At 55.4% G+C, this 20,703-nt stretch overlaps 1 protein-coding gene across 9 annotated transcripts in view; it reads right to left on the minus strand.

Moving 5' to 3' along the window:
* PTK2 (protein tyrosine kinase 2) overlaps positions 1 to 20,703 on the minus strand; it is a 130,253-nt gene that overhangs the window by 69,175 nt on the left and 40,375 nt on the right. For all 9 annotated transcript variants that reach the window (XM_036031459.1, XM_028533637.2, XM_036031452.1 and 6 more), the window contains exons 2-5: positions 16,964 to 17,190; positions 12,879 to 13,045; positions 7,481 to 7,568; positions 203 to 282 (exon numbers count right to left, since the gene is read on the minus strand). In XM_036031459.1, the coding sequence (XP_035887352.1) occupies positions 203 to 282; positions 7,481 to 7,568; positions 12,879 to 13,045; positions 16,964 to 17,158 (530 nt within the window). In that variant the 5' untranslated portion in view covers positions 17,159 to 17,190. The remainder of the gene's footprint in view (positions 1 to 202; positions 283 to 7,480; positions 7,569 to 12,878; positions 13,046 to 16,963; positions 17,191 to 20,703) is intronic.

Genomic DNA, 20,703 nt, shown 5'->3' on the forward strand with positions numbered 1-20,703 from the left:
GTACCCCCTGCAGAGGCCGTGCTGCAAGCGTGACTGTACCAGACACGTCACAGAATGGCCAACCTCACTCAGTATGCGCAATCACATTTCACTCACTATTTTACTGATAATCTTCATGAGGAAATGAAAACACCCAGCTAGTTTCCAAGCACAATGAAAACCGTTCATGAATAAAGACGTCAATGAACGGTTGCCACCTTACCGTATTTCCAGACAACCCAACTTCAAAGCAATGTCCTGGTCTACTTGGTCAGCTATTTCGGACATATAATCGCTCTTCACCTGCGATAAAAAGGGGGAAACGATGCTGTTTTAAAAGAACACACTTCAGGTGTATTCGCTCACTAAATGTTTGCTTTACGTATTTCCCGCATCCCGTGTCGATAACGACGCTCGATGCGGGATGTGGAGATGAGTCACGCCAGGGACCAGTGAAGGAAACACACGGCCCCTCTCAGGAGCCTGCACAGCCCCTGAGCTCCGTGAGGCAGGGCCCAACCCCAGGGCGAGGGGCGGGCGGGCGAGCGGACAAAGCTCACCTGAGCTCCTTCCTGCCTCCTGTGTGCCCCCCCACCCCCACCTGTCTTCCAGGAAACCGGTCCCTGGTGTGGAAAGGTTGGGGACCGCCGCTGTAAGGGACAATGGGCAGCGCCCGAACCGCAGCCACGCCGGTTGTCTGCCCTCTAGTGCTCCCCTCCCATGCAGTTGGGAGGGAACTGAGAACCTCCACTCCCACCCAGATCCCCAGGACCCTCTTCTTACCTCGACCCTCAGTCCCAGCAGCATTTCTGGACCGTAGTGCCAGAGCTGGAAAATTTACATATTCCCAATCCCACCTAACTCCACAATCGAGGTGCTCCCACCTATCCACCCACTGTGGCTGATCTGCACAGCGTGCAGGGAAGCGTGCTTCAAGTCGAACGTAGAGAGGAGAATCCAACAGAACCGCACACGTGCTGTCCAGCATGGCTACGCTCAGCTGACACGGCCGATGGACCGGGCGGCCCTAGAGGACCTCCCGGCGCAAGACCACCTTCCCGGATGAGGGAGCTGACCTGTGCACAGGTGAGCGGTAAGGGGGCAGCCACTGCCACCGCCGATGCCGGGGAGGCCCACGGGAGCCTCAGTTGAGGGACGTGTTTGCCACTTCCGGCGGGGCTCCAGCCTCCCCGTGAGCACACCTGCCCCACAAAGCGCCGCGCTCGGCCGCCGGGTTACGAGCTGCGCCGGGCACAACGGTGGCCCCTCGGCCCGGCGCTCGGGCTCTGGCTGCGCAGTGTTTCAGAATGCCCTGCTCTGCCTCCTGGTCCTCAGCCCGACGACACTTACTCTCGGGCCCTTTACAGAAAAGAGTGTGTTGACCCAGCCATAGAAAACCCCAAACCATCACCTCTCCGCCGGCCAGTTGGAGAGGCGTTGACTCCCCCATGAGCCGGTCTGCCCCCCTTCTCAAGATCTGCCCTGCAGAGACCCCCACAACCTACCCGCCCCGCAACCCACCCTGCCCCAGTGCTCTCACTGCCTGGCAAACAACACAGGGGGACAAACCTCCCCCGCTCTCCGAGGTGACTGCGGGCCGCTGGAGGAGCCGCAGGACGAGAGCCGCTTTAAGACCCCAAGGTAAACGCAGACGGACAGCCGGGACTGCCAGGGACTCAGCCACGCTTGCCCGGGCAGTGTGCGCGCGCCCCGACTTGGACGTGCCCCAGCCAACCCGCCGCAGCTGTCTCTCACGGAGGAAACAGTCTCCGGACGGGAACGACCGCTCCTGCAGACCACCAGTGAGCGTGCACCCTGACACGCTCGTCTGCTCGCCCCTCTGTCCTCCTCCAGCGGGTGGGCGCCGGCGCACTCGTCTGGCAGGGCACAGCCACCTGCTGTCGCCGACCCGAGCACCCCTCCTCTCGTGCATCAGCCCCTGGACCCTGGTGGTCGGTCGGCACTTCCTGGCTGAACGAGCGAGCAGACGAATGAATGAGCAAACAGTGGTCGAACTGGGGCTCTGGTGCCACTGGGTGCGAACGTGACTTCCCACATGAGACACACAAGCATCAGTGGTTTCTACTCCTTACATAGAGCAGGCATTTAGGGCTGGTTCGATGGAACTGAATTACTCAATCCACTGCATTAAGTACAAAGCTTTAATTCTAAAATCATTCTGTTTACATTTATCTGTCTCTTGCTCCTACATAGCAAGAAGCAAATCCAAATTTAAGAACCAAGTTCTCATGTCGTTGGCAGGTTTACTGTTGAGCTAAAGGAAAGCCACAAGAGACACACCAAGGCCCGTGTGAACGTGCGTGCGTCAGTGAGACACCCCCGTTCCGACCGAGCCCCTCAGCAACCGGAGGGTCCTCAGCACAGCGGCAGCTCCGCGTGGAGGAAAATGCACCACCACGAAACTATCTTAGAGACTGATTATGTAACTTCTAAACACTATTCACGGGTGGGAAAATGTAATCACTTGCTTTATCTCATTCATTAACACCAAATTCCTATTAGTTGCAAAACTGAAAAAGGGGAAATTATAATTTAACAATTGTAATGGGAAATCCCATTTTTACAAATGTGACTTAAAGGCTCTGAGCCCCGGCTGGTGTGCCTCAGTGGGCTGAGCACCGGCCTGCAAACCCAAGGGTCACTGGTTCCACTGCCAGTCGGGGCACGTGCCTGGGTTGCGGGCCGGGTCCCTGGTTGGGGGCGCATGAGAGGCAACCGCACACTGATGTTTCTCTCCCTCTCCTTCTCCCTTCTCTTCTCTCTAAAAATAAATAAATAAAATCTGTAAAAGAAAAAGTTCTGAGAGCTGTTTTCCTCTTTTTAATAAAGATTTTATTTATAGCGAAAAAGAGAGGGAGAGAGACACCAACGTGAGAGAGAGAGACATCGATCCACTGCGTCTCACACGTGCTTGAGCGGGGACCGAACCCACAACCCAGGCATGCATGCGCCCCGACTGGGAATCGAACTGGGGACCCCTCACTCTGGAAAAACTTCAAACCGTTCCGGTCAGGGCCTAAGCGCCGCTGCCCCACAGCAGCACCTACCACTCCTGGACCCCGTGCAGCACGGCCACAGCCTGAGGCCCCCCTGCGGCCTGAGGCGGCTGACCAAGATGGAACAGGGCCTCGCACGGGCCCTCCCAGCCCCTCCCAGCCCCCCGCACCCTGTGGTCCAGCACCTCCGGGGGTCGAGGCCCCGAGGCCGAGCGCTCTGGGCACAGGCGCCCCTGGCGTGGCCCAGGACTCCGTGTCCCGTGGACCCGGTGTCTGCTGCTTCCATGTAACGTGTCGCGACTGCCTTTCCCTCCGACTGACTCCCGGCAGACGGTGCTGCTTTCGTTTGTGACGGAGGTGCGACGCACTGAGCACTGAAGCGTGCCTACGTGTGCATAGAGTTGCTTCGGGCACGCCCCCTCGGCACCGTTCGGGCAGACCTGCCTTGGGACGCGCACTCTTCCCAGCACAGCTGGCAGCCGGGCACCACCGGCACCACCGCCGCCCCCAGGGCGTGAGCACGAGCCTGCAGGGGAAGGGGGCCGACCGCCGAGGAGCGGCCCGCGACTGCGGGGGTCCCCCGGGGCCAGGCGCTGGGCTGCGTTGCGCGCTCGCACGCGTCGCCTGCAACCCCGCCACTCCCACTGCACGTGGCGAGGTCGGAGGGTGCGCGCACCCAGGGCCACGGGGCAGGTGCCCAGCCCTGCACACCTCGGGCCTCGGCGTGGACACGCGCTCCTGCAGAAGGAAGACGGACACGGAGGGGGGCCCGGCTCACCACCCTAGGGCCCCAGGTCTGAGACGGCTGCACAGGCGTCCCCTGGGTCCTGTCATCACTGTCACTGTGCCGTGTGCCCCCCCCCCCCCCCACCGACACTGCGGTCACCACTGTGGATGAGCTGCAGGTCTGGCAAACTGGCAGCAGTCTTTCCAGAGAAGACCTCAGAACGCTGTTCTGCTGCTGCAGGTTACGGTGTTTGCCACGTATAACACACTACTGTGTATAATGTGCACACGTGTTTTGGCCCAAGCTTTCAGGAAATAAAAGCTTTTGTTTTAATTTAATTCAATTTTTATTTTGTTTTCATTTAGAAATAAAGCCAATTTATATTCTAAGGGCATTATTTTGCATATGGACATCGTTATTGCTTTCTAGAGTTACACTCTTACTGTGTAAGCATAAAGAATTAAAAACATTTATAGACACAGAATTAGTACTACCCATGTATAATGCACATCCTTATTGTTCCCTCAAAAACTTGGGCAAAAATATTTACATTATACACAGCAAAATACGGTAACCTGTTCTGGTGTCGATGTTACTTTCCTACTTAAAAACACAGGCTGCACTTGCACTTGCTGCTGAGGGCAGGCATTGTGTTGATGAGTTTTACCTCAGTCTGCAACAAAATTAAACACGGGAAACCGCTCACATCCAGGAAAAAGGACGAATCCTCAAGCGCTCCACAACTTACTGCATATGTCACCTCAAAGACTTTGGCGACCACATGAGATTTTGTTCTGTTTTGCTCTCATCTGAATACACTGCCGGCCAACAAATGCGCCAACTAGACCCGAGAGTCACACGTGAGACAAGCCGACAAGAAGTCAGCCTGCCGGCACCTCGCAGGCTTCCACAGGCACCTTTACAGCCTGTGCCACGGAGTGCGCTGATGGTGTGACATTCAGTGTCGGGAGCCACTGAGTGAACACACTCATTTAAATCTGAAACTATTCGTAGGACAAAACGACAACTTCATGTAAGACCCAAGCATCCTAAGAGTTCACAATCTCAAGTGCCAAGTGGTTCGTGCACAAGATCAGTTACTATGACAACTTCCTGACCAAACATTGACACAGCCCTTCAAACAAAGGCCACCACTATTTGCAAAAGGTTGTCAATCAAATACTCACACTTTTCACAAACGCAAGTTCCGAGAGATAAGGAGCAGCAAAACGCTCTGTGGCGAAGGAGCAGTTCAGTATCAGAGCACAGCAGAGTCTTCTTTACTGAGCCATTAGTCCTAGCGTCAAAGCTTACTTCTACAGGCTCCTGCTCTGCAGTGAACAGGGTTTTGACAAGAGTCTTGTTTATTTTCAGAGCGTGCTGATTATTATCTTTCAGAATATTCTAAAATGGGTCAAAAACACCGCATGAATCATTTGCACTACCTCCCACTCGGGACGGCTTTACATGAGACTGTGCACCCAGAACAACAGCCCGCCAGCCGGCCACCCAGCACCCAGCACATCCACAGACTCCTGCTTTTCCTCGAGCCGCCACTGCCGCCCCCCCCACCCCCCGAAGCACGGGGATGAGACTTCGCAGTAAACGACAACGTGAAGACAGGCTTGTGTGAGTTCTCCCTCTCTCTGGGAATGGTGGTAGAGAGTCTAAACATAACTCTCTTCTTTCTCCCTGATCCAAGAGTCAAAGCAACAGATACGCCGACTCTTCTGAAACAGAAAGAGTGACAGACACTCAGGGACACTCACTAGCCCCAGTCCAGACCCTCAAGATTCCCCCAGGTGACACCGGTGAAATCCCAGACCGTAAGAGACACACGGAAACACGCGACTAGAGCATGAGTCGGAGCCCACGGACTTCAGGTGCTGCAACGCAGATTCAGAACAGAGACGTTCACTCTTAACAAAACAACAAAGAAATAAAAGGCAGAAAATCGGTAACTAATAAGGGCCATAAAAGATGGCCTAGAGGATTTTTAAAAGTATGTGGGGTGGGGGGAATAAAACTTTAGAAAATAAAAAAATGTAGAAACTCAACAAATGTGCTACACACCACCGTGGTCACGGCCGAGGGGCCTGGCGGCCGGGCCGTCGCCCGAGGCACAGATCCCAGACAGACAGGAGTGGGGACCAGGCTCGAGGAGTTCCCACGGACTCAGAAGCTCGAGTGGGGACCCGCCCTGACACCGGAGGGAGTAACAGACAACGAAGAAAAGGCAGCATCTGAATCAACGGCGTCTGAGACGTCTCCAGAGCTGAGGAGCAGGACGTGCGCCCGGGGCACACGCTGCACAGACGGACAAAGCAGGGACACGTGTGTGGAAAGAGAGAGAAGGCATCACCCACAAAGGCAGAAAGAATGAGAGCCGACTTCTCAAGAGCACCGATAAAAATCAGGCAGAGAAAACACCGTCCAAATTCCGGGGGACACGGACACAGGCTCCGCCTGGGCAGCATGCCTCCCCCAGCCCTCCCCGCCGTGGGACCCCTCCTCAGGGACCCATGAGCCGGTCCCAGTGGGAGCACCCGGTACCTCACCCAGGGAGCAAGGCCGCCTCTCCCTGCCCTGACGCCAGGCGGCCGGTGACACCACCAGCCCTGTGCGTCCTCTTCCTGCTCCATCTGGGCCCTCCTCGGTCCAACCAGACCCGCTCACTGTGTCTGCTGCCTCGCAGTCTGACCTCCCGTCTTCCTCATTTCGTGCCCAAGTGGCCGGCGTGCCTCCTCACTTGCTGGAAGCCCTTTCAGGGCCCAATCTGCCCCTGGTACAGTCATCACATGGGGTGGTCGTCTTTAAAAAGAAATTCTGACCCAGGCATTCCCCAAAGAACTTCTCCTCACCGGCTCCCAGGAAGCTGCAGGAGAAACCTGACGCCCCTTTACACACTGAGGTCCCTCTCTCACCCGCCTCACCCCAAACCACGCTGGCCCAGACCCACATGCACCGCGTCTGCAGTACTCTCCTTCTCATCTGCAAAGTGGGGGACTCCTCCGATGACAGCTCTCGGGGGTCCCTCGAGGCCCACCCTGCACTGGGCGGCAGGCCCCCCGAGGCCCTGTCACATCCCTGGCCCAGCAGCGGACTAATAATATAACCTTTCTGCCAGACGGAGGCCCGACGGTGCCGACCCACTCATCTGCACTCACACCCACACCAGACGTTTAATCGACACTTTCACTCACTCGGGGACCACCAAGTGCGCCTGGCGTGCGTGCGGACGTCTCTGGCCTCACCAGACGGTCCTGAGGGGCACCGCTCACAAATGCTAATGAGTAACGTGTATCGGGTCGGAAAACTGTGTTGGTCGCAAATATTTACTGCCTAACTAGTACCTTAGGGGGCAAAAAGCAAGCTATTCTTACTGTAAAAAGGTCCATTTTGGCTTTTTTATGCAAATTGCCATTGAAATTGTACGGGTGCAGCTGGCTCTGACCGTGAATTCTACAGGGGACCCGTCTGCTGGAGCGCAGCCAGGGTAACCGCACTGAGTGACAGCACGCTCAGCCAACGTGTCACAGAGGACTCCCTGTCACACGCGGTGTCTCGTGAGAGCTGCCCGGGCACAGGAACCTCCCCCAGACGCCAGAAGTTCTTAACCTCTCGCCAGTCTCACCGGGGCCCACAGCGACAGAGTCGTATTCTCCCAAATGTCAGGCTCAGCCGAATTCTCAAGTGCAGCCGAGTAACAAGCGGGATTCAAAGAGACGAAGGAGTATATGAAATCACCCTCCCATACCTGCTGATAGAAGAAGTTCAAGGTTGGCTTGTCTTCAGTAAACTGGTTGAGAAATCCTTTCGGCAAATAACGAATTCTCAATTCGTACCTAAAAAATAATTCACAAAACAGAACAATGAGAAATCAGCCAACTCCTCAGCTCACCGTCTACAGTTACAGTGTGATGGTGAGTGCGGCACTGACAATTCTCTGAAACAGTGTCTAAAAACAAGGTGAAAATAGTCAATCTGTCAATGCTTCACTTCTAAGTGCGACTGCAAGGAGACAGCGTGACGCACACCCCAGACGCCCCCCGCCCTTCGGTCACCCCGCCGGGCAGTGCCCGCACGCACCCCCCGACGGCTGGCACTGCCGCGCAGAGCCGCAGCGCGGGCCCGCCACCCACCAGCGCGCTGCGAGCTCCGCCCCGAGAGCAGCTGTGGCCTGCTCAGAGCTGGGGAGGAGGGCAGCCGCGTGCTGCGGGCGGCCTGGCATTCAATTTGTCTCCGCTTTCTGACTAGTAGGAGGAATGGGGCTATGAACACTCTTTTCTTCGTCCTCTACGCACAGAAAAGTGAGTTGTTTGCTCAGGAAGCCCAGCTTCAAGAATGGCTAAAACAACAAAGTTCCCCAGGATGCTCTGTCTACCTATGACGCAGACTCCGACGCATGTCCCTGGTGGGCACACCCACACCTCTGACGGGCACCCCCAGGACGCTGACGCGCTGGGTGACAACGAGCACACGCTTCAGCGTAGCCAGTGCTACCAACCGGTGGGTCACGCCAGCTCACGCTCCCAGCAGCAGCACGGATGGGGTTCTCGTGCCTCTGCACCCTCGCCTCTGCTTGTACAGTGTTCCTTCCCGTCGTAGTCACGCCGATACTGATTTACTGCCATAGCACACAGTGACTTTAACTGGCACTTCCCTGATGACTAATGAAACTGGGTCAATAAGCTCAGTTAGTAACTACTGGTCGTCTAGCCACAGACGACCAGAAACTGACCCATCTCCACACTGTCCGTGTCCAGCGTAGGAGCATGCAGCACGTGCTCCAGGGCCGGCAGGTTTAGAAGCCTGTCCTGTTTGTTAGAGATGCCACCCCCAAACATGTCAGGGTGTCCCACTATTTGCTGTCCTACGGCTGTGAGTCTTTCTGAAATCTCTTGTTGAATTCAGTGTTACACCAGCGTGCTAGCCTTCCAAATTAAGGCACACACATACGGAATGTCATTTCAGGATACCGTAAAAAGCTGTATCAAAATCCAACCTAGAACTTCCTAAACTATCATTTTTGTTTTCTTTTGTCATCTTTGAGAGAGGACACCCTTCCTCTACATGAAGGATTCTCCTCCTGTGAAGACCTGAGGGAAAAGTCCTCCCTTGCAGAGCGAGAAGCTGTGGACCAGCAGCGAGCAGAGGCACGCCCAGCGGGAGGACGAGGCCCACGTCTCGGTGGCAGTGAGGAGGGCTGCCTTTCCCGACTGCTCTGCGGAGCCCGGATCCTCCCAAACGCCCAGAGAGGCTTCTTCGAGACCGGCCCCCCGAGCCCCGTTGGACCGCCTGCAAGGACCAGCACTTCCCCAACGCGCCTCCGTCTTTGTGTAACCGACCAACTCCCTCAGAAGCCACACTGGCCACCACTCCAGGCAGGTGATTCCAAATAACTGAAATGGTTATCGAAATCCACTTAACTAGAATTATCAAAGTACAAACCATTTAAGTTTAAATCTACTTGACAGAAATCTCGCAACACTGCAAAGTGCCTTTTGCTGCACTATCAACTCGGTATGGTACTGCAGCTGAACCTTTCTCTGGCTGACTGGGTCCTACCGCATACCACCTACCTACCTACCTGTCTCCCAGGGGCTCCGGGACGGGCGGGCTCCCTCCGGACGGACTGGGAAGGCAGCAGGGGCCTCCAGGGCGGGGCAGGCTGCCCCGCAGGGCTCTGGGCTGCCCATTTCCCTCTGCCACTTCCGTTTTACGTGCCCCGCCATCCTGCCCCACTGACGCCTCCCCACCGTTCCAGGTTTATTTTGCTTTTTACTTTATAAAAGCACACCACACTGTATGTCATCCTCTGGAGCTTACGGGTTTTTTTAAGATGGAGGTAAAACTCACCTAACAAAACACAACCCACTTTAAAGTGTCCCATTTGGAGGCACCTGGTCCTGGGATTTGTGCTGGTCGCTCGGTGTTGTGCGGCCCAGACGCACCCACCCTGCTGCACGTCCCTGGCGCTCCCCGCTCCGTCCGTGAACGTTCTGCACCTTGGCGCCACGCAGAGACCAAGTCTCTCCAGGGCAGGGCTCGGGGTGAGGCTGCAGGGCCGTGGGGCCTTTAACCCCTTGGTTTTCAAAGGGCTGCCACCCCGTTTTCCCCAACGGCTTTTACTGGTTTTTACCTTCTCCCCAGCAGTGCGGACAAGATGTTGGGTCCACAGCCTCTCCAGCTATGGACCCTGCCAGACAACTCACTTCCTGCCAACCCCACGTGAGCCAGAACCCCGCTGTGGCCCCAACTGGCGTCTCCCTAACGCTAGCCCGCGTGCCCCTAACTCAATCAGTAATGCAGTCAGGAGGCGACAGGCTCGTGCTGTGGGTACTGGCCCCCCGCTCTGTTCTTTCATGAGATGCCTTCATGTCTCTTGCTCGTGCCTGGAGCTGTCTGCAAACTCCACATGGACCGTAGGTACTTCCGCTCTGACCCCACCTCTCGTTGGCCACACGCGTCACAGACGCCTTCTCCCGGCTGCAACCCCATGCAGACGGCATAAAAAGGTCTGCGCTCAAACCTCACAGGACTGGAGACTGGCACCACCCCCTCCACGAGTCCGGGCACTTCCATTTGAATATTAAGACCTTACTTGTTTTTGCACTTTTAAAAACATATCTTTTGATAAACAGAACATCTCAGCCTCTGAAGAGTCACATTTGCTGCTCTCTCCTTTCACAGAGAACACTTCGGGGGCGTTGAGAAAATCTCCCCACTCCAGAGCCAGCATGTGTCACTCAACTGCACTTCCCACTACCCTCCCTCTTCGCCCACACTCGACCCAGGCTGCAGGGACGGCTGCGTGTTTTTAAGGTGGGCTCTAACCTTGCCGTTCCTCTTCTAACAGGAGAGCTGCCCATCACACCAGCCCTGCCTGCCCCACCGCCTGGTCCTGGCGGCTCGGGCAGGCAGTCCTGCCAAAGCCGGTTCCCGCCAGGTCCAGGTGCTGCAGGCCAGCTCACTGAGGCGTCTGAAGGAAGGGAGGCTGAGTGAGGGAGCCCCCCGCTTGGGCTTACATAACCCAGGGAGACCCTACCGCAGGCAGTACGGCAGAGCTGTGGGCCTGCCATCAGCCACTCTGCGAGCCCAGCACTGCCGTTTGAACGCTACGCCCTTGCTTCCCAGAAGTCAAGCCAGAGCTGGCAGTCCTCACACGCCCGCTGTGACTGAGACTGACTGTCGGCCGGGCAGAGAAAACGACGGCCCCCCGCTCTGCTCTGCTAGGGACACAGCCCTCCCAGGAGGGCAGAAGAGACAGCCGAGTGACGGGACTCAGCTTCCTCTTGGCCACCACGGCAGCTGCAGGACCGGGGGGCGCCGAGCCTCTCTGAACCACAGCTTTCGCGTGAGTAGCAGGACCGGCGGAGAGCCCCTCCTCCACAGGGCCATCCTTGCGAGAACGGACGCTGACGTCTGCGCTGGCCCACGTCTGCCACCTCGCAAGCAAGTGTCCCCACGGGGTCCTGCGTGGTTCCCTGCTGAATACAAGCCACCACACCCTGCCGGAATTCTGTCTCTTGGCTTGTCTTCCTATTTCATTACTGCTGATTCCATTTTCACTGGAAATTTTTTACGGGGTACCTGCTGCGTACCAGGAGGACCAGAAACCAGGAACAGCGTTCCGGCCGAGGTGCCGGTCAGAGCTGTGCCGCAAACCGCCTGCGAGTGCGCGTACATCAACGCGCACCCCTGTTCCCACGTGGAAAACAGTCTTCTCCTCGGAAGGTTTGGGGAGAGCTAAGTGACACGCACATCTTACGAACCACAAGCACACAGATGTAAACAGCTTGGAGCTGCACAGCCCCTGGCTCTTCACAGCCACTCGGTGGGGACGTCTCCCCACCTTCCTCAGGGTCGCTGCCAGCAGCAGCCTCCTTGCCCTTCGCCGCGCAGAGCCGGCCGACGTGAGTCCTACCTCACCCAGCGGGCGGTTCTTCCTTCTGAGGACTCAGGCTCCGTGGAGTCCAGCGGTGCCTGCTGAACCTGGCCTGCACTGAGGTCAGAGAAACTGGCTACAAAGAACAAAAAAACTCACTCACTAAACACTGTATGGAGCACTGAGAACGCCACTACGTAAGTGTGCCCGGGACGCGTCTACGTGAACGAAGAGGGCACTGGAAGTGTGCCACATAAAAACACCCGCAGGTCTTGGTAACTGACTTTTAGAGAGGCTTAGTTTTTTAACACCTATTTGATTAACTGACTAAATAGTTGGAGGTGAAATCCTCACTAGCCATTGATGTAAACCAGCCGAAGTATGTCGTCACAGAACATTTTGTTCATGCAGTTCCTGCTATCAGGTGTATCTGAAAACACAAGTCTGTTTCTTCAGTAAACTCTAACTGGAGCTTTATGAACCTAAAACGTGACTTTTTCTCTGGGAGTGCCTGCTGGGCCCGGCCGCTCGGGGGAGGCCGCTCCGGGGGAACCGGCTGACGACACCTGGCGCCCTCTCCAGCCTCACCCTTCCGCCCCTGGGGCGTGCCCACCAGCACGAGAACCCGAGGTCACCAGTCGGGCTTCCCCGCCGGGACGACTTTAGACCTGCGATTCCCCACCAGCAGGTGGGGTCACTTCCCAGCGAGGAGAACCCCTGGGAGAGAACCGGGGCGAGGACAAGGCAGGGAGTCCTTCAATGCCCCCGGAGTCCCTGGTTGCATCACGACAGCCCGAGTCCCCGGGAGACCCTTCCTGCTGCTGCGATGTCCTCCGTGAGCATCGGACACCCAGCCCGGCACCACAACACCGGCGATGCCGCCCAGGAACGAGGCCAGCGGCCTGGCCGCCTCAGGGGCATCGGGCCCGCTGCAAAGAGGGATGCGGTGCGACGGGCGGACAGGCAGGCCGGAGCTGGGAGAGCGGAGTGGCAACAAAGCAGCAGAGGCCAGGGAGGAGTGGCCAGCAATCGGCCATCCCAGTGGGAGGCGAGGAGCAGGCCAGCAGCCAGAAGTCAGCAGTGCCCCAAAGACAGGTTCCACAGAAGTGGAGGACAGATCCCAGGTGGACAGTCACCAGCCAACGTCACGCAGCAGTCACAAGGACGGCAGCGTGACAGGTCAGCACAGGCGCTCACCCTCTGGTGTGTGACGCAGCACAGACAACAGAGCACGTGCGAATGACAGGAAGCAGGTGTGAGATCTTACTTCCACTCCTCCGGTGGGTGCGCGAGCTCATACTTCTCCCGCACGCTGGAGACGCCCATGTCCAAGTGCAGCCAGTGGACCTCCTCTGACCGCAGGTGGCTGAGCCGGAATCCATAGCAGGCCACGTGCTTTACCTTGTGACTGTCCACTATCTTCTGAATGATGCCCTAGAAACACCCCCCCACAGAAACGACCGTTAGAGACAAAACACTGCACACTCGAACTGGACGCGATGGGCGCTTCTTTTCCCAGAAGCCTCGGGTAAGGAGTTCCGAGTTAATAAACTGCTTAATTCTACCTGGGAATCTTTTTTCTCAGACAGTGCTGTTGTGAGCAAGGAAAAGTCCAAACAAACAGAGGCCCTCTCCTCTCCTGTGCGGATAAGCAAGGCATGGAAACGCAAAGCAGGTCTGCGGCCCGCCCTGAGCACCACCCCCACGCCTGCCAGAGCCCACTGGCCACCCTTGGGGACCACTGTGCTGAGTGAGGGCCAGACCCAAGGAGCAGTCACACTTTCTGAACCAAGGACAGCCTACTCTTGGAGACCAGGCTGTAAGCAAGACCACTGTTTAAAAACATGCATTTAGGAACATACAATTAAGACCAGATGCCTGACAAAATCGACGCTGTAGGAAAGGTCACCTGAAGCTGGGCCCAACCACTCTGTCTGCACTCCAAAGGCTGACGGGAAGCAGTCTAAACCAGCCCCCACACTTAACAAATGGCTCTGCGGCCCACAGCTCCACAGAGGGGAGGTGACCTTTGAAGGGAGCCGCTGGGGGCTTCCCACAGGAAGCAAAGCCTCTACTGGGGCTCCGGGAAGGGGGCAGGGGGCCTGGCCCCACCCTCGAGGCAGGGGCAGGGCGCACACGAGCCGGTGTGTGTGAAGAGGCCCGCAGGACGGCTTGCTCAGGCGTGTGACGGAGCCTCCTGCTGCCCTTGCGTGAGGCTGTGTTAACCACAGTCCCCGAAATCTTCTGTCTTTTAGGCCATTAATAGGGGTTTTTAGATGATACTGACACTAACATGAAAATGTCTATTAAAGAAGATCATCACTGGTTTATAAAAATTCACAGTTAACTGACTCTAACGCGTAACTTAACATGTAAGACACACCTTAGCACACTGGTGTTTCTTCATCACAAAGTCGTGTGTCGACGATACAACTGGGGGTGCCCCCGGCCTGCCCCTCAGGAAAGACAGACACCCATGCCACACACAGAAACCAGTGGGGACGCCAGGTGTCTGCACCCAGGGCCACTCCCGCGTGGTGTTCCTGGTGCCCGCACAGGGCCCACCGCCTGCGCAGACGGCTCAGTCCCAGGACGAGCTTCGTGTCAAACACAGGAGAAGGTGGGAGGAAGGACAGAGGACAGAGGCACGAACAAAGGACCAGGCTGGAAGAGGCAGAGAGAGCTTTACGAGGAAGAATTCTCACAGGGACAGGAAGGATGGGAAGCACTGGGCTAAGCATAAAATGTCCTTCTAGCTTTGTATTCAAGGCTAGGAACTTGTGACAGGGCCACCATGAATGATGGTGCAGGCTGTGCCCTACCGGAGGGCGCCCAGCCAAGGGAGCGGGGCTGGGGAGGGCTGAAATCCAGCCCGAGCTCCGGGGTGGGGGACCTGCCCAGAGGAAGGGACATCTTTTCTGTAACCCTCTCAAAGGCGACTCCTGCAGCGTCTCCCCACCGACACACAGATCCCTGAGCTGCACAAGACGGGAGCTGGCGCCTCTCTCGAACTCCCACAAAGGCGCCTCTGTCCGCCGCCTCGGCTCTGCCCACGCACTGCCAAGTGTGCCCCAGTGCAGCGCCCTGCTCGAGCACGGCCCTCTGCTCCACGGCGCCCGCCGCTAGGGCCTGCCTTCCTCCTGGTCAAAGCCGCCATTCAAGCCTGTGTGCCAGTCGTCTATCGCCGTGCACCTGTCTACCCTTCCACAGGGGACACAGAGCAGGTGCAGGGCACAGACCACTCCTCGAACTTGTATGTGCCATCAGCACCCCAGCAGCAATCCCACCTTCCCTGGCTGCCCTCCCCAGTGACCCCCGTGAGGCCACCCTACCCCTCTGAGTGCCCTGAGCCCATAGGGCCCACACTGGAGCCCCCGGAGACCAGGGAGGCTCGGCTGCAACTGCGGCGCTTACTGGGGAAAAGCAGGTTCCAGGAGTCAGAGCTGTACGGAACGCACAGAACCTGAGCCATCTCGCTGGACATACTGTCTGAAGACGCCCAGAAGGGCTTCAAGAATGGGTCTGTGTGACAAAACGTCGCCACACTGTAGCATCTTGTACTAAATGAGGTTGCGACTTTGACTCTCCACTAAAAACTGAAAGCGGTAGGTAACACAGAGACACACCTTGTTTCTGAATCCTCACGGGAGAATATGTTCATTGATTTTAGAGAGAGAGAGACAGGGGGAAGGGGAGAGACAGACAGACAGACACTGATGAGAAAGAAACATCCATCAGTTGCCTCCCACATGCACCCCGACCAAAACTCAAACCCACAATCTAGGCATGTGCTCTAACTGGGAATCGAACCCCGCAACCTTCTGGTGCACAGGACAAGGCTCCAACCAACCAAGCTGCCAGGGCAGGGCAGGAGCTGAATTAAATTTAGAAGTTGAACTTCCTAGGACTTCTGCACCATTTGTGGCACCAAAATCCTTTGGATCCAGAATAATCAGCCCTCTCCCAGAGAGAACAGCGCACACGGTAACACACGCAGCAGCAGCAGAGGCGTCCCTAACAGCCAGCAACGGAGAGGGACCAGGAACAGACGCAGACACGGGCACCGTCAGGGGCCGGACACGGACACTGCCGGGAGGCCGTTCTGGACACAGGACAGCTCTGCTCACAACACCCACCACTCCCACAAACGCACAGAAGCCCCAGTGTTTGCGCATTTTCCCACTCCAATCAGAAAGGTGATTGTAAACAGGTTGCAAAGTCACTTTCCACTGCGGTTCTTACCCACGCCCAGCTTGGCAGCGATGATTTAATACCAATCCAACCAAGCATGCTCCCCCCCAGCAAACTACGGAGACTGAGTGTACTGTGTCCTTTGCTCCCACAAGTTCAGATAGTAATGCCCACCTTCCTCTAGTGGCTCAGGCAGCACCAACAGCTGACAGTGTCTGACAGGTGGGGTGGGCAAAAGGAGGGTGACAGTGGTTCGTATGGAGGCAGACACTTGTCCCCTTAGAGACGAGCATGGACTAAGTGGGGGGCAGGAAGGAGGAAGGGTTCCTTTAACAATGATCACATTAAGTGCTTCCCAGAATTTTACACACCGAACTCTGTCTTCCAAAGCCCCGGGGTTACCTCCCACTCCTCAGTCTCGGGAGCCTGTCTGGGGTGTGCAGTTCCCAGAATTCTCTGTCCAACTCTGACTCACCCCCACAGGAAACCCTCCTTTCCCGGCCAACTCCCACAGCCGGGGCTCCTTGGGCTCCCGGGTCGCCAGGACCCCTCAGAAAGCACCTTCTGCACTGCCGGGCGGCCAAGGCCACGGCGGCCGCTCCCCGCAGGCGTCCACCGTGCCAGCGGGGACCTCCTCGACCCCCAGAATGTCGCCAAGGGTCTGAAGTGGGCGGGACATTCAACAACTTTGAAGAAACTACCCTATTTGGAGTTATGAAAATACCTTCAAAATCACACTTTCCAGAAAACAACTTTCTTATTTCACAAGTATTAGAGGCTGTCTCAATTGCTTTGTTTCTTTGTATCCTTTGAAGAACTGAAAAGAAAACCAGGGGACTAGAAAAACTGCAATAAAAATAAATACATAGTTACATAAAAAAAAGCAAAAAAACAAAGTAAAAAATAAATTTAAGAAAACTAAAAAGCAGGAGAAAATAAGTCACTGGTGCTACACGAACCACGTCTGATTCGGTCCCTACTCTCCAAGGAAGCTTCACGGCAGCTGGACCCTGGCCGGCCCCGCGTGTGTGAAAGGAGCGCTGTGAAGGGAAAGTCAGCGTCCCTGCGGCATGGCAGCGGGAACTGGCACTTCTCTGCCCTTGTAAGCACCGCCTACAGCCCCCCCCCCCACCGGCTGTGCCCCCGGGACGCTGCACTCACCCTGACGTCGGTGGCGTCTCCGTGCCTGATGATGCTGGCCCACGTAGTCGGCTCACTGTTGCTCTCAAAATAGTGAAAGACTTTCAGCACTCGCTCCATGGCTCCCGGGGAACGCTCCGCACCGGTCCCCAGGTGCGTTTTGGTGCTGGAATTTGGTGTGTGATTCAAGTTTGGGTCCAGGTAAGCCGCTGCCATTATCCTGCTAGATGCTAGGTACCTGTCATATTCTGTAAGAAAGAAAATAATTTTCACTGTACAATATTTGAAATCTACTGACTGAAATGTGACACGTTAATTATTACCTTTACCTGTTAACAGCACTGTTTCGTGTTCTCTCTCCCTGCTGGAGGAGAATGGGGACCTGACCCAACGAGATAATAATCACTGTACCCCCACTCCTGCACATGGGGAGGAACCGGAATCACAGTAGCACAATATTTATTACACAAACTACTAAAAGGCCAGGAGCCCTATTTCAGCTGTCAAAAATCCACTCTACCACCCTGGCTGGTGTGGCTCAGTGGACTGAGCACAAGCCTGCGAACCAAAGGGTCGCCGGTTCGATTCCCAGCCAGGGCACCTGCCTGGGTCGCAGGCCAGGTCCCCAGTAGGGGGTGCACCAGAGAAGCAACTACACACTGACGTTACTCTCCCTCTCTTTCTCACTCCTTTCCTCACTCTCTAAAAAATAAATAAATAAATCTTTAAAAAATCCACTGTATTACCTATAAACAATGTGGCTAACCCCTTTTTAAACACAGCCTTTAAATCTGCGGGAACGTCTCACAGGAAAACCAAACGTTAATTTTGTCCCCTGCTTTCCAGAACGTGTCCGTGAGACCCAAGCTCCGCCTCCCCACAGTGACAGCCCCGTGGGCAGCCATCACACCCACCGGGCTTCGGGGACCAAAAACCGAAGACGAAACACAGTCCTCCACCCACCCCCCAGTCAGGCCCCCGCAGGGGGTCAGAGACGTCGCGACAGAGCAAAACCAAACCCACGCACAGAAACACCGGAATTTCTTTATCGCGCGACAGGACTTCCACGTGAGGGTGAGCGAAACGCCGGGGCAAGGCACAGACTCCCCCGGGGAGACCCCGCCAAGCCAGGGGTACAGTCCCTCTGGAGTCTCGGCCACTGTGACAACAGGTGGCAGCGGGGCTGCCTGGTCCCAAAGGGCATTCGCCAATTCTATGTCTTCAAGGTCCTGAAGATCCAGAAAAAAAAAGAAAAAAGCCTCTCATGAGAGAGAAACCAGCTGAGTTCCGGCAGCACAAGCGCAGGACCCTGGTGAGAAGGCTGGGCGGGGCCTCAGGCCCCGCCCCCGGCCCCGCCCGGCGCAGAAGCGGGCAGGGAGGGGGGGAGGCGCCCAGCGCCCAGCAGATGCGCACGCGCGGCCTCTGGCAACTCCAGGAGGGTCCGCACCGGGGAGCAACAGCCACGATCTGGACCACCCAGAAGGCGCCACACCCGGTAGCAAGTCACCTTTGCAAGGGAAATCTTCACTCAATAAGCACGTGAAACATTTACCAAAACTGACCACATGCTGGGTGAAAGAGAAAGATTCAACACAAATGAAAGACTAAAATTCCTCAGAGTATGTTCCGTGTCTGGACTTGAGCTGGAAAACAACAAAAAGATAACCGGAAAGCCCCTAATTGTCTGGGAATTAAGCAATGTATCTCAAGTAACCCACTACCCAAAAAGGAGCTCAAAGTATTCTGAACTGAGTGATACAATGAAAAAAAATATCAAAACTGGATGCTGCCCTGGCTGGTATGATCAGTGGACTGGGCACCTGCGGACCAAAAGGTCTCCGGTTCGAATCCCCGTCAGGGAACAGGCCTGGGCTGTGGGCCAGGTCCCCAGTGGGGGGCGTATAAGGGGCAACCACACATTAAGGTTTCTCTCCCTCTTTCTCCCTCCCTTCTCCTCTCTCTCAAAATAAAAATATAAAATCTTTTAAAGAAATGATGTGGATAGAATTGTTCTTAGATTAAAACATATACTATTAAATGCATATTTCAGGAATGGAGATTGGAAAGCAATTATCTTAAGTAATTAATACCTAACAGTACGATTTAGAAGCTGAACAAAATGAAGTTATTTCTTTGAAAAGAGTAATGCAACTGACATTACATGGCAGACCTCTGGCAGGGCTGACCGGGTGAAAAGGGGCAGAGCCAGCAACATCAAGGGTGAAAGAGAACAGGTAAGGAAATATCAACAATTAGTACGAGGTAATAATGGGGCATTAAAATAGTAGTAAGAGATTATGAACTTTACGCCAATAAATTTGAAAATTTAGATGCACACACAATTCCTGGCAAAGTGCACCTTGCCAAAACGGAAACAAGAAATATAAACTCTAAACAGACCTATTCTACTAAAAACAATTTAGAATTAAAATTCTTCCCACAAAGAAGTATTTGAATACTTTCAATAACACTTTAAGGAAGAAATAATATTAACCTCACAGAGATTCCCCCAGAGAATAGGGAACGCTTCCCAAGTTGTTTTATGAGGCCAGCAAAACGGCACGAACCCAGCGAGGATGGGGGAGAAGCGTGCCAGCTGGTCCTTCTTACATGTGCAAGTGCGAAAGCCTATGCGAAACACGAGCAATCTGATTAGCAGCATTTAAAAAGAAAAATATATTATGATCAAGAAGCTTATTCAAGAAATGCAGAAGTGGTTAAACATTCGAAAAGCAATCAACATGCACAGCGTCTGTGGTCAGACTCGCCAACACGCGGGAGTGGCCGAGGCGCCCTCCCGCAGGTGACGGGCAAACAGACGGTGGTCCCGCCGGACCGAGGGCTGTCACTCAGCACTAAGAAGGAATGAGCTCCCCAGCCATGGACAGACACGGAGGAACCTGAACTGCATGTTACTACGTAAAAGAAACCAACCTGAAAATACCACACACCGTGTGAGAGCTACTGCATGACATTCCAGAAAAGGCAGAACCAGAGAGACCGTGAAAATTTCAGTGGACGCAGAGGGTGGTGGCAGGGGTGGAGAGGGGTGAACCGGTGGAGCTCGGGGATTTTGGGGGCGGTGAAAATGCTCTGTACGGCACTGTGATGATGGCTGCATGCCACTGCATTGCACAGTTGTGCAAACTCGCTGAGTGGGTGAACCTAATGTAACTGGACTCTGGGTGGCTATGCCGTGTCCGTGTAGGTCCATCCTTTCTCACCAAGGTCCCGCTCTGGCAGGGGACAGAGGGTGGATGTGCATGAGGGTGGGGGCACTGGGTGCATGGGAAACCTCCGTCTATACCTTCTCCACAAACCTTTCTGTGAACCTGGAACTGCTTTTAAAAACTAGTTTCAATTTTTTTAAGATTTTATTTATTTACTTTTAGAGAGGGAAAGGAGGGAGAAAGAGAGAGAGAGAGAGACATCAATGTGCGGTTGCTGGGGGCCGTGGCCTGCAACCCAGACATGTGCCCTGGCTGGGAATTGAACCTGCGACACTTTGGTTCGAAGCCCGCGCTCAATCCACTGAGCTACGCCAGCCAGGGCTCAATTTTTTTTTTTTTAAAGCAACCCATGTAGCCCAGCCAGGTGGCTCAGTTGGCTGGAGCATCATCCAGCACACCAAAAGGTTGTGAGCTCGACCCCAGGTCAGCGCACGCACAGAGGCAACCTGTCAATGCTTCTCTCTCCACTGGTGTTTCTCCATCTCTCCCTCCCACTCTCTTCCCTTCCCACCCCCTGCCCCACACATAGGT

The sequence above is a fragment of the Phyllostomus discolor genome, chromosome 7 (assembly GCF_004126475.2).
Source record: "Phyllostomus discolor isolate MPI-MPIP mPhyDis1 chromosome 7, mPhyDis1.pri.v3, whole genome shotgun sequence".
In the NCBI taxonomy this organism is placed as follows: domain Eukaryota; kingdom Metazoa; phylum Chordata; class Mammalia; order Chiroptera; family Phyllostomidae; genus Phyllostomus; species Phyllostomus discolor.